Here is a 13,283-nt window from a genome sequence, read left to right on the forward strand (position 1 = left end):
GTGGAACCAGTCCATGGGTGAGGAGATCCTCTGAGGTGTTTGCAGGCTGAGGGACGGGGAGGGAATGAGGGGAATGTGAGGGGGAAAGGTGGGGAAACTGAGGGGAAAAAGGGCGGGAAACGTGAGGAGGGAAAGGGAGGGAAATGTGAGGGGAAAAGGGTGGGAAAAGGGACAGAAAAAAGTAGGGAAATGTGAGAGGAAAGGGTGGGAAACGTGAGGGGGAAAGTAGCGAAATGTGAGGGGGAAAAGTAGGGAAATGTGAGGGAGAAAATGGAGGGAAATGTGAGGGGGAAAGGGTGAGAAAGGGGAGTAAGAAAAGGGCGGGAAACGTGAGGGGGAAAGGGTGGGAAACGGGACAGAAAAAGTAGGGAAATGTGAGAAGAAAGGATGGGAAATGTGAAGGGGAAAAGGGCAGGAAATGTGAGGGGGAAAGGGTGGGAAAAGGGACAGAAAAAAGGAGGGAAACGTGAGAGGAAAGGGTGGGAAGTGTGAGGGGGAAAGTAGCGAAATGTGAGGGGAAAAAGTAGGGAAATGTGAGGGAGAAAACGGAGGGAAATGTGAGGGAGAAAACAGAGGGAAATGTGAGGGAGAAAGTAGGGAAATGTGAGGGGGAAAGGGTGAGAAAGGGGAGAAAGAAAAGGGCGGGAAACGTGAGGGGAAAAGTAGAGAAATGTGAGGGGGAAATGGCGGAAAACGTGAGAGGGAAAAGTAGGGAAATGTGAGGGGGAAATGGCGAGAAATGGGAGAGAGAGAAGGGCGGGAAATGTGAGGGGGAAAGTAGGGAAATGTGAGGGGAAAAGTAGGGAAATGTGAGGGGAAAAGGGCAGGAAATGTGAGGTGAAAAGTAGGGAAATGTGAGGGGGAAAAGTAGGAAAATGTGAGGGGGAACAGTGGGAAATGTGAGGGGAAAAGGGAGAGAGAAAAGGGTGAGAAATGTGAGGGGAAAAGTAGGGAAATGTGAGAGCAAAGGGTAGTAAATGTGAGGGGAGAAAGGGTGGTAAATGTGAGGGGGAAAGGGCGAGAAAAGGGACAGAAAAAAGGGAAGGAAATGTGAGGGGAAAGGGTGGGAAAAGGGAGAGAAAAAAGTAGGGAAATGTGTGGGGAAAGGTCAGGAAAAGGGTGGGAAACGTGAGGAGAAAATGAGCGGCAAACGTGAGGGGAGAAGTAGGGAAATGTGAAGCGAAAGGGTGAGAAAATGAGAGAAAAAAGTAGGGAAACTTGAGGGGAAAGGGTGGGAAAAGGGAGAGAAAAAAGTGCAGGAAATGTGAGGGGGAAAGGGTGGGAAACGTGAGGGGAAAGGGTTGGGAAATGTGAGGAGAAAGGGTGGAAAAGTGGAGAGAGAAAAGGGCAGGAAAAGGGAGAAGAAAGTACGGAAAATTGAGGGTAAAAAGAGGAGGAACACGGGGAAAAGGGTGGAAAAGGTGAGGGGAGAAAGGGTGGGAAATGTGTGGGGAAAGAGTGAGAAAAGGTAGAAGAGAAAAGGGTGGGAAATGTGAGGTGAAAGGGTGGGGAAATGAGAGAAAAAAGGGCAGGAAAAGGGAGAGAGAAAACAGGGAAATGTGAGGGGGAAAGGATGGGAAATGTGAGGGGGAAAAGAGCCACCTGGATGGGCATGGGGACACCAGGATGGGGACAGGGAAATTGGGACAGGGACACTGATGGAGACAAGGAAATTGGGATGGGGACACCAGGATGGGGACAGGGAAATTGGGACAGGGACACTGATGGGGACAGGGAAATTGGGATGAGGACACTGATTGGGACATTGGGATGATCCTAATCCTGCCATTCCACGATCCCAAAATCCCAAAATACCACTAAATCTCCGGCCTGGCTGCGTAATTCTAATCATTTTTAATTTGGGGACACCGATGGGGACATTAGGATGATCCAAATCCTGCCATCCCATGATCCCAAAATCCCTAAATCCTGCTAAATCTCTGGCCTGGCTGTGTAATTCCAACCACTTTTAATATGGGGACACTGATGGGGACATTAGGATGATCCCAATCCTGCCATTCCATGGCCCCAAAATCCCAAACTCTCTGGCCTGGCTGCGTAATTCCAACCATTTATAATCTGGGGACACTGATGGGGACATTGGGATGATCCTGGTGCCATTCCACGATCCCAAAATCCTGCTAAATCACTGGCCTGGCTCCATAATTCCAACCACTTTTAATTTGGGGACACTGATGGGGACATTGGGATGATCCTGGTGCTATTCCACAATCCCAAAATCCCAAAATCCTACTAAATCTCCGGCCTGGCTGTGTAATTCCAAACACTTTTAATTTGGGGACACTGATGGGGACATTGGGATCATCCTGATCCTATCCCACGATGCCAAAATCCCAAAATCTCCCAAAATCCTACTAAAATCCTACTAAATCTCTGGCCTGGCTGCACAATTCCAACCATTTTTAATTTGGGACAGGAAAACCTCCCCGAATATCGTGGAGAGTTCACAGTTTGGAATCCCCCAAAAAAATCCCAGGAGGAACCCCAAAACCTCAATCCTATTGTTTCCTGATCCCGAAATTCCTCAATCTTTAATTTTTAATTTAAAAATGAAACCATTTTTAATTGCTGGAGGGCAGGAAATGCCCCAAAAAAAACCCCAGGAGGGGAGAAATGAGGGATTTTGGGGGTCAATCAGGGATTTAGGGATTTTTTGGGACATCCCAAACCCCAATCCCGCTACCCCACAATCCCGTTATCCCAAAATCCCACAATTCCTCCTTTTGTAATTCCATTTTTAATTCCTGGGAGAAGCGGGGGCAGGAAAAGCCTCAATAAAACTCACATTTTGTGAGGAATTCAGGGATTTTGGGGGTCAATCAGGGATTTAGGGAATTCAGGGAACACCCCAAACCCCAATCCCCCTACCCCACAATCCCATTATCTCAGATTTCTGCAATTCCTCCTTTTGTAATTCAAATTATTTTTAATTCAAAGCGGGGCAGGGAGGAAATAAAACCCCAATAAAACCCTCCGGGGTGGGAATGGGGTCACAATCCCATATTTAGGGATTTTTTGGGATTTTTTGGGACACCCCAAACCCCAATCCCGCCGTTCCCACAATCCCGTTATCCCAGAATTCCACAATTCCTCGCTTTGTAATTCAAATTATTTCCAATTAAACTCGTCGGGAGGGCAGGAAAAACCCCAATAAAACCCTCCGGGAGAGGATTGGGGTGATAATCAGAATTTTAGGGATTTTTTGGGATTTTTTAGGACACCCCAAACCCCAATCCCGCCGTTCCCACAATCCCGTTATCCCAGAATTCCTCAATTCCTCGCTTTGTAATTCAAATTATTTCCAATTAAACGCGTCGGGAGGGCAGGAAAAACCCCAATAAAACCCTCCGGGAGAGGATTGGGGTGAAAATGAGAGTTTTAGGGATTTTTTGGGATTTTTTAGGACACCCCAAACCCCAATCCCGCCGTTCCCACAATCCCGTTATCCCAGAATTCCTCAATTCCTCGCTTTATAATTCAAATTATTTCCAATTGAACTCGTCGGGAGGGCAGGAAAAACCCCAATAAAACCCTCCGGGAGAGAATTGGGGTCACAATCCCACATTTAGGGATTTTTTTGGGATTTTTTCGGCCACCCCAAACCCCAATCCCGCCATTCCGGGTTCCCTCCGCCCTCGTTGCGTAATTCCAACCATTTTTAATTCCCGGGGGGAGTGGAAAAGGAAACAACGTCGCCGCCGTTACACAAAGCAGGAAGGAGGGGGGAAAAATATTTTTTTGGGGTTTCCCTCTCCTTCCCCCACCCCAAAACCCCAATTTCCCCCCTAAAAAATCCCATTTCCCGCCAGGAAAACCCCCTTTTATTCCAAAAATAACAATAAAAAACCCCAAAAAAATCCGCGAAATCCCACAAACCCTCCCTAAAACCCAACAAATCCAACATCCCCTAACAACCCCCCTTTTTTCCCCACCCTGAGGGTTTCCAAAAACCCCAAAATCCCGATTTTTTCCTGGTTTTTTTCCCCCGTTTTTTTTTTCCAGGCGTTTTTTCCCCGCTTTTTTCCCAGCGCCGCATCCGGCGGGGGGAATGGGATGACGGGACCTTCCTGTTTTCGGCCCCGCGCCCGCCTCACCCCCAAAAAAACCCCAAAAAACGCCCCAAAAATCAGCCCCGGACCCCAAAAATCGGCGGCGGGAAAAGCGGAGCGGCAAGGTGAGGGGGGGGCGAGGGGGGAGGGGAGGTGGGGAGGGGGAGGGGGAGGGGAAAAACCGGGGAGAGACCCCAAAAAAATTTGGGAGATTTCCAAAAAAATTTGGGATAACCGCGGTGTTGGATTTGGGATGGGGGAGGAGATGGCGATGGTGGATTTGGGGTGGAAGAAACGGCGATTTTGGGGAGAAAAGGGGAGGGGAAAAAGGGGAGAGACCCCAAAAAATATTTGGGAGATTCCCCGGGAAATTTGGGATAAGCGGGATGTTGGATTTGGGATGGGGGAGGTGATGGCGATGGTGGATTTGGGGTGGAAGAAACGGCGATTTTGGGGAGAAAAGGGGAGGGGAAAAAGGGGAGAGACCCCAAAAAATATTTGGGAGATTCCCAAAAATATTTGGGATAACCGGGATGTTGGATTTGGGATGGGGGAGGAGATGGATTTGGGGTGGAAGAAACAGCGATTTTGGGATTGGGAAGGGGGGAAAGGGGAGGGGAAAAACCGGGGAGAGACCCCAAAAAAATTTGGGAGATTTCCCAAAAAATTTGGGATAAGCGGGATGTTGGATTTGGGATGGGGGAGGTGATGGCGATGATGGATTTGGGGTGGAAGAAACGGCGATTTTGGGGAGAAAAGGGGAGGGGGAAAAAGCCAGGAGATCCCAAAAAAATATTTGGGAGATTCCACAAAAAATTTGGGATAACCGGGATGTTGGATTTGGGATGGGGGAGGAGATGGATTTGGGGTGGAAGAAACAGCGATTTTGGGATTGGAAAGGGGGGAAAGGGGAGGGGAAAAACCGGGGAGATCCCCCCAGAAAATTTGGGAGATTCCCCGAGAAATTTGGGATAAGCGGGATGTTGGATTTGGGATGGGGGAGGCGATGGCGATGGTGGATTTGGGGTGGAAGAAACGGCGATTTTGGGGGGGAAACGAGAGGGGAAGAGCGGGGAGAGACCCCAAAAAATTTGGGAGATTTTCCCACAAAATTTGGGATAAGCGGGATGTTGGATTTGGGATGGGGGAGGCGATGGCGATGATGGATTTTGGGGGAGAGAGGCGGCGATTTTGGGATTGGGAAGGGGGGAAAGGAGTGGGGAAAAAGCGGGGAGATCCCTCCAAAAAATTTGGGAGATTCCCCAAAAAATTTGGGAGATTCCCCAAAAAATTTGGGAGATTCCCCGAGAAATCTGGGATAACCACGATGTTGGATTTGGGATGAGGGAGGCGATGGTGGTGATGGATTTGGGGTGGAAGAAACGGCGATTTTGGGGGAGGGAAAGGAGAGCAGAGAGACCCCAAAAAATTTGGGAAATCCCCAAGAAATTTGGAATAACTGGGATGTTGGATTTGGGATGGGGGAGGTGATGGATTTGGGGGAAATGAGGCGCCGATTTTGGGGGGGAAATGGGAGGGGAGAGACCGGAGATACCCCAAAAAATTTGGGAGATTCCCCAAAAAATTTGGGAGATTCCCCACAAAATTCGGGGTAACCGGGATGTTGGATTTGGGATGAGGAAGGAGATGGATTTGGGGTGGAAGAAACGCCGATTTTGGGGAGAAAAGGGGAAGGGAAAAAGCGGAGATACCCCAAAAAAATTTGGGAGATTCCCCAAGAAATTTGGGATAAGCGGGATGTTGGATTTGGGATGGGGGAGGAGATGGCGATGGTGGATTTGGGGTGGAAGAAACGGCGATTTTGGGATTGGGAAAGGGGGAAAGGGGAGGGGAAAAACCGGGGAGATTCCCCCCAAAAAATTTGGGAGATTCCCCGAGAAATTTGGGATAAGCGGGATGTTGGATTTGGGATGGGGGAGGAGATGGCGATGATGGATTTGGGGTGGAAGAAACGGCGATTTTGGGGGGAAACGAGAGGGGAAGAGCGGGGAGAGACCCCAAAAAATTTGGGAGATTTTCCCACAAAATTTGGGAGATTCCCCACAAAATTTGGGATAAGCAGGATGTTGGATTTGGGATGGGGGAGGCGATGGCGATGGTGGATTTTGGGGGAGAGAGGCGGCGATTTTGGGATTGGGAAGGGGGGAAAGGAGTGGGGAAAAAGCGGGGAGATACCTCCAAAAATTTGGGAGATTCCCCAAAAAATTTGGGAGATTCCCCGAGAAATTTGGGATAAGCGGGATGTTGGATTTGGGATGGGGGAGGTGATGGCAATGATGGTTTTGGGATGGGGGAGGCGCCGATTTTGGGGGGAAAGGGAGGGAAAAAGCGAGGAGATCCCAAAAAAATATTTGGGAGATTCCCCACAAAATCTGGGATAACCATGATGTTGGATTTGGGATGGGGGAGGTGATGGATTTGGGTCTGGGGTGGAAATGAGGCACCGATTTGGGATTGGAATGGGAGGGGAAAAAGCAGGGAGATCCCCAAAAAAAAATCTGGGAGATTCCCTGAGAAATTTGGGAAAACCCCAATGTTGGATTTGGGATGAGGAAGGAGATGGATTTGGGGTGGAAGAAACGGCGATTTTGGGGAGAAAAGGGGAAGGGAAAAAGCAGAGAGACCCCAAAAAATTTGGGAGATTCCCCAAGAAATTCAGGATAACCCCAATGTTGGATTTGGGATGAGGGGATGGAATTTTGGATTTATTTCCTTTGTGCTCCAAAATTAAATGGGGAGGGGATAAAAGTCAGGAGGGCTGGAGGTGATTTGGGGTGATTTTGGGGCAATTAAGGGTGATTTTGGGGTGATTTGAGGTGAATTTGGGGCAATTTGGGATGATTTTGGGGTAATTTGGAGTGATTTGGGTTGATTTTGGGGTATTTTGGGTTGATTTTGGGGTATTTTGGGATGATTTGGGGTGATTTTTGGGCGATTTGGGGTGATTTTGGGGACATTTTTGGGCAATTTGGGGTGATTTGGGGACATTTTGGGGTGATTTTGGGGAGTTCTGGGTGTGATTTCTCCCTTTTCCCCCCCAGATTTTGGGGTCTGAGTTTGGAGCAGCTGCAGGACCCCCTGAGAACCCCAAAAGAGCAGGTGAGGGGATTTTGGGGTCACACAAAGGGATTTTGGGGGGAAAAAGGAAAATTTGGGGTCACACAGAGGGATTTGGGGTTACACAGAAAGGGAATTTGGGGGGAAAAAGGAAAATTTGAGGCAAAGGGATTTTGGAGAAAAGGAAAATTTGGGGCAAAGAGGGGTTTTGGAGAAAAGGAAAATTTGGGGCACAGAGGGGTTTGGGGAAGAAGGAAAATTTGGGGGAACAAAGAGGGATTTGGGGAAAAAGGAAAAATTGGGGTCACAGAAAGGGATTTAGGGGAAAAGGAAAATTTGGGGCACAGAGGTGTTTGGGGTTACACAGAAAGGGAATTTGGGGGAAAAAAGGAAAATTTGGGGCATAGAAGGATTTTGGAGAAAAGGAAAATTTGGGATCACACAGAGGGATTTGGGGAAAAAGGAAAATTTGGAGAATTTGGCACAGAGGGGTTTGGGGTCACACAAAGGGATTTGGGGAAGAAGGAAAATTTGGGGGAAACACAGAGGGATTTGGGGAAAAAGGAAAATTTGGGATCACACAGAGTGATTTGGGGGGGAAAAGGAAAATTTGGGGCACAAAGGGATTTAGGGGGAAAGGAAAATTTGGAGAATTTGGCACAGAGGGGTTTGGGGTCACACAAAGGGATTTGGGGAAGAAGGAAAATTTGGGGGAACATGGATTTGGGGGGAAAAGGAGAATTTGGGGGAACACAGAGGGGTTTGGAGAAAAAGGAAAATTTGGGGCACACAAAGGGATTTGGTGAAAAGGACTTTGAAAAATTTGGCACAGAGGGGTTTGGGGTCACACAAAGGTATTTGGGGGAAAAGGAAAATTTGGTGCACAGAGGGGTTTAGGGAAAAAGGGAAATTTGGGATCACACAGAGGGATTTGGGGGAAGAGGAAAATTTGGTGGTGCACAGAGGGGTTTGGGGTGCTCAGGACCCTCCTGGGGTGATTTCTGCACCCTGAGGGGTTTTTGGGGTGGTTTTGGGGTGCTCAGAACCCCTCTGGGGTGGTTTTGGGGTGCTCAGGACCCCCCTGACCCCACAGACACCCCTGGGGTGGTTTTGGGATGCTCAGGCCCCCCTGACCCCACAAACCCCTCTGGGATGGTTTTGGGGTGGTTTTGGGGTGCTCAGGACACCCATGGGGTGATGTTGGGGTGTTTTTGGGGTGCTCAGGACCCCCCTGGGGTTGTTTTGGGGTGCTCAGGCCCCTCTGACCCCACAAACCCCCCTGGGGTGGTTTTGGGGTGGTTTTGGGGTGCTCAGGCCCCCCTGACCCCACAAACCCCCCTGGGGTGGTTTTGGGGTGCTCAGGACACCCCTGGGGTGGCTTTGGGGTGGTTTTGGGGTGCTCAGGACTCCCCTGACCCCACAAACCCCTCTGGGGTGGTTTTGGGGGGGTTTTGGGGCGCTCAGAACCCCTCTGGGGTGGTTTTGGGGTGCTCAGGACCTCCCTGGGGTGGTTTTGGGGTGGTTTTGGGGTGCTCAGGACCCCCCTGACCCCACAGACACCCCTGGGGTGGTTTTGGGGTGATTTTGGGGTGCTCAGGACACTCCTGGGGTGGTTTTGGGGTGGTTTTGGGGTGCTCAGGCCCCCCTGACCCCACAAACCCCGCAGAGCCCATGGAGCAGGAGGAGCCAGACGTGGTGGAGCTGCAGGATTCGGACGAGGGGGATATGGTCAGGAGGGTCTTCATCGGTGAGACCCCAAAACGGGCCTGGGGGGCTCGGGGTGACCCCAAAATGGGGTGTGGGGGATCTGGGTGACCCCAAAAATGGGGTATGGGGGATCTGGGGGCTCCAGGTGACCCTAAAAATGGGCTTGGGGGGCTTTGGGTGACCCCAGAAATGGGGTGTGGGGGATTTGGGTGACCCCAAAAATGGGGTATGTGGGATTTGGGGGCTTCAGGTGACACCAAAAATGGGGTAGGGGGGATTTGGGTGACCCCAAAAATGGGGTATGGGAGGTTCCAGGTGACCCAAAAATGGGGTATGGGGGCTTTGGGTGACCCCAAAAATGGGGTGTGGGGGATTTGGGGGGCTCAAGACACCCCTGGGGTGGGTGCAGACCCTTTTGGGGTCACACAGAGCATTTGGGGAGGGGTCCCAGCCCCTTTTAAGGTCACACTGAGCACTGGGGTTGGGGTCCATCCCCTTTTAGGGTACAAGGAACATTTGGGGTAAACTCCCAGCCCCTTTTGGGTCACAAAGAGTACCTGGCTTGGGGTCCAACCCCTTTTAGGGTCACAACAAGCACCCAGGTTGGGGTCCCATCTCCTTTTAGGGTCACAACAAACATTTGGGGTGGGGTCCAACCCCTTTTTGGGATCACAACAAGGACTCAGGTTGGGGTCCAACCCCTTTTAGGGTCACAACGAGCACATGGCTTGGGATCCCAACCCCTTTTAGGGTACAGTGAACACTTAAATTGGGTGTCCAACCCCTTTTTGGGATCACACTGAGCACTGGGGTCGGGGTCCATCCCCTTTTCGGGTACAATGAGCACTCAGTTGGGGTCCCATCCCCTTTTAGAGTATAAGGAACATTTGGGGTTGGGGTCCTTGTCCCTTTTAGGGTACAGTGAGCACCTGGCTTGGGGTTCCCATCCCCTTTTAGGGTACAATGAGCACTGGGGTTGGGGTCCAACCCCTTTTAGGGTACAACCAGCCCTCACTTGGTCTCCCACCCCAATCCCCTCTCCTCACCCCATTTCCCCTCTCCTCACCCCAATCCCCTCTCCTCACCCCATTTCTCCCTCACCTCTCCTCACCCCAATCCCTCTCACCTCACCCCATTTCCCCTCACCTCACCCCAATCCCCTCACCCCAATCCCCTCTCCTCACCCCAATCCCCTCTCCTCACCCCATTTCCCCCTCCTCTCCTCACCCCATTTCCCTCTCCTCACCCCATTTCCTCATCTCCTCACCCCAATCCCCTCTCCTCACCCCAATCACCTCTCCTCACCCCATTTCTCTCTCACCTCACCCCATTTCCCCCTCTCCTCACCCCAATCCCCTCCTCACCTCACCCCACTCACCTCACCCCAATCCCCTCTCCTCACCCCAATCCCTCTCCTCACCCCAATCCCCTCACCTCACCCCATTTCCTCATCTCCTCACCCCAATCCCCTCACCTCACCCCAATCCCCTCACCTCTCCTCACCCCATTTCCCTCTCCTCACCCCATTTCCCCTCACCTCACCCTAATCCCCTCACCTCACCCCATTTCCCCTCTCCTCACCCCATTTCCCTCTCACCTCACCCCATTTCCTCATCTCCTCACCCCATTTCTCCTCTCCTCACCCCAATCCCTCTCCTCACCCCATTTCCCCTCACCTCACCCTAATCCCCTCACCTCACCCCATTTCCCCTCTCCTCACCCCATTTCCCTCTCACCTCACCCCATTTCCTCATCTCCTCACCCCAATCCCCTCCTCACCCCATTCCCCTCTCCTCACCCCAATCCCTCTCCTCACCCCATTTCTCCTCTCCTCACCCCAATCCCTCTCCTCACCCCATTTCCCTCTCACCTCATCCCATTTCCCTCTCCTCACCCCAATCCCTCTCCTCACCCCAATCCCTCTCCTCACCCCAATCCCCTCACCTCACCCCAATCCCCCAATCCCTCACCCCCAATCCCTCTCCTCACCCCAATCCCCTCTCCTCACCCCAATCCCCTCACCCCAATCCCTCTCCTCACCCCAATCCTCACCCTCCTCTCATCCCCTCTCCTCTCCTCACCCTATTTCCTCATCTCACCCCAATCCCTCCCTCACCCCAATCCCCTCACCTCACCCCAATCCTCTCACCTCACCCCAATCCCCTCTCCTCACCCCATTTCCACTCTCCTCACCCCATTTCCCCTCTCACCTCACCCTGTTCCCCTCTCCTCACCCCATTTCTCCCTCTCCTCTCCTCACCCCCTCCATTCCCCAGCCGAGGACGGCGTGGTGAGCGACGACGGCGACTCGGATCTCCTCCCGGCCGACATCATCCGCACGGTGATCCCTCACGGCCCCACATCCCCCCGCGGCACCCCAAACCCCACCCCAAACCCGCCTGCCGAGCCCTCGGCGCCGCGCGGCCGCCCCTTCATCTGCAACGAGTGCGGCAAGAGCTTCTCGCACTGGTCCAAGCTGCTGCGGCACCAGCGCACCCACACGGGCGAGCGGCCGAGCACCTGCGGCGAGTGCGGCAAGAGCTTCTCGCAGAACTCGCACCTGGTGCAGCACCGCCGGACACACACCGGCGAGAAGCCGTACCGCTGCGGCCACTGCGGCAAGAGCTTCTCGTGGAGCTCCAACCTCATCCAGCACCAGCGCATCCACACCGGCGAGCGGCCCTACGGCTGCGCCGAGTGCGGCAAGAGCTTCACGCAGAGCAAGAACCTCATCAAGCACCAGCGCACCCACGATGGAGCCGCGGCGGGCGGCGGGCGCTGCGGGCACCCCCGGGGGGCTGGCAGGGTGGGCAAGGGGCGCAGGGTGGAGGGCGAGGGGCCGGCGGGGCAGGAGGGGCAGGAGCCGCTGATCTGCGTGGAGTGCGGGGAGAGCTTCGCGCGGAGCGCCGCGCTGAGGAGGCACCGCAGGGGGCACCGGCCGCTCTTCGTGTCCTAAGGGACATGGGGACAGTGGCACTGGGACTGTGGGACACTGCCCTGGCACTGTGGGACACTGCCCTGGCACCGGCCGCTCTTCGTGTCCTAAGGGACAGGGGACATGGGGATGGTGGCACTGGGACTGTGGGACACTGTCCTGGCACTGTGGGACATGGCACTGGCATTGGCTGCTGTTTGTGTCCTAAGGGACAGGGGACAGTGGGGATGGTGGCACTGGGACTGTGGGACACTGACCTGGCACCGGCCGCTCTTCGTGTCCTAAGGGACATGGGACAGCAGGGATGGTGGCACTGGGACTGTGGGACACTGCCCTGGCATCGGCCACTCTTCGTGTCCTAAGGGACAGGGGACAGCGGGGATGGTGGCACTGGGACTGTGGGACACTGACCTGGCACCGGCCGCTCTTCGTGTCCTAAGGGACAGGGGGATGGTGGCACTGGGACTGTGGGACGCTGTCCTGGCACTGTGGGACACTGTCCTGGGACTGTGGGACACTGCCCTGGCACCGGCCGCTCTTCGTGTCCTAAGGGACAGGGGACAGCGGGGATGGTGGCACTGGCACTGTGGGACACTGTCCTGGCACTGTGGGACACTGCCCTGGCATCGGCCGCTCTTCGTGTCCTAAGGGACAGGGGACAGTGGCACCTGGGGACAGTGGGACACTGCCCTGGCACTGTGGGATACTGCCTTGGCACTGTGGGACACTGCCCTGGCATCAGCCACTGTTCGTGTCCTAAGGGACATGGGGACAGTGGCATTGCTGGGGCACAGGGACCGTGGGGCACTGCCCTGGCATTGGCCACTCTTCGTACAGCGAGAGGACAATGTGGGGACAGTGGGGACGGTGGCACTGGGACCGTGGGGCATTGGCCTGGCATTGGCCACTCTGTGTCCTGAGGGACATGGTGACAGTGGGGACACCGGGGATGGTGACACTGCCCTGGCATTGGCCACTCTTTGTACAGTGAGGGGACAATGTGGGGACAGTGGCACTGGGGCACAGGGACCATGGGACACTGCCCTGGCACTGCCACAGACATTGCTTGCTGTTTGTGCCCTAGGGGACATGGGGACAGTGGCTTTGGGGCACAGGGACCATGGGACACTGCCCTGGCACTGCTGTGGCCACCACCTGCTCTTCATGCCATGAGGGGACAATGGGACAGTGCCACCAGGGCACAGGGACCGTGGCACACTGCCCTGGCATCGCTGGGGACACCTCTGCTCTTCATGCCACGAGGGGACAATGTGGGGACAGTGGCATTGTGGCACATGGACCATGGACATTGCCTGCTCTTCATGCTCTAGGGGACATTGGGACAGTGTCACTGCTCCGGACATCACCTGCTCTTCATGCCCTTGGGGACAATCTGGGGACAGTGCCACCAGGGCACAGGGACCATGGGACACTGCCCAGCACCGCCTGCTCTTCGTGCCATGAGGGGACAATGAGGGGACAGTGACATCGGA

The 13,283-nt window shown here is 53.7% G+C and overlaps 1 protein-coding gene across 3 annotated transcripts; it reads left to right on the top strand.

The window, feature by feature from the left end:
• Positions 1-3,212: 3,212 nt before the first annotated feature.
• On the top strand, positions 3,213-12,814 carry LOC146425828 (uncharacterized). Of its 3 annotated transcripts, none has more exons than XR_014846354.1 (5): positions 3,213-4,195; positions 7,133-7,190; positions 8,815-8,895; positions 11,132-12,564; positions 12,726-12,814. XR_014846354.1 is itself a non-coding variant. In XM_085041238.1 (4 exons), exons 3-4 carry the CDS (start codon positions 8,820-8,822, stop codon positions 11,809-11,811), a joined length of 756 nt encoding a protein of 251 aa, XP_084897364.1. In that variant the 5' UTR covers positions 3,213-4,195; positions 7,133-7,190; positions 8,815-8,819; the 3' UTR covers positions 11,812-12,692. The 3 variants fall into 3 exon arrangements, 1 of the variants encoding a protein (XP_084897364.1); XR_014846355.1 differs by lacking the exon at positions 12,726-12,814 and having other exon boundaries at positions 11,132-12,011; positions 12,090-12,692; XM_085041238.1 differs by lacking the exon at positions 12,726-12,814 and having other exon boundaries at positions 11,132-12,692.
• The last annotated feature ends 469 nt before the right edge of the window (positions 12,815-13,283 follow it).

The sequence above is a fragment of the Lichenostomus cassidix genome, chromosome 29, assembly GCF_008360975.1.
Source record: "Lichenostomus cassidix isolate B80296 chromosome 29, HeHo_3.0, whole genome shotgun sequence".
In the NCBI taxonomy this organism is placed as follows: domain Eukaryota; kingdom Metazoa; phylum Chordata; class Aves; order Passeriformes; family Meliphagidae; genus Lichenostomus; species Lichenostomus cassidix.

Coding starts and splice junctions, on each gene's coding strand:
- LOC146425828 (XM_085041238.1), top strand. CDS start 8,820: ATGGAGCAGGAGGAGCCAGACGTGGTGGAGCTGCAGGATTCGGACGAG. Junction 8,896..11,131: donor GGTCAGGAGGGTCTTCATCG/GTGAGACCCCAA, acceptor TCCATTCCCCAG/CCGAGGACGGCGTGGTGAGC.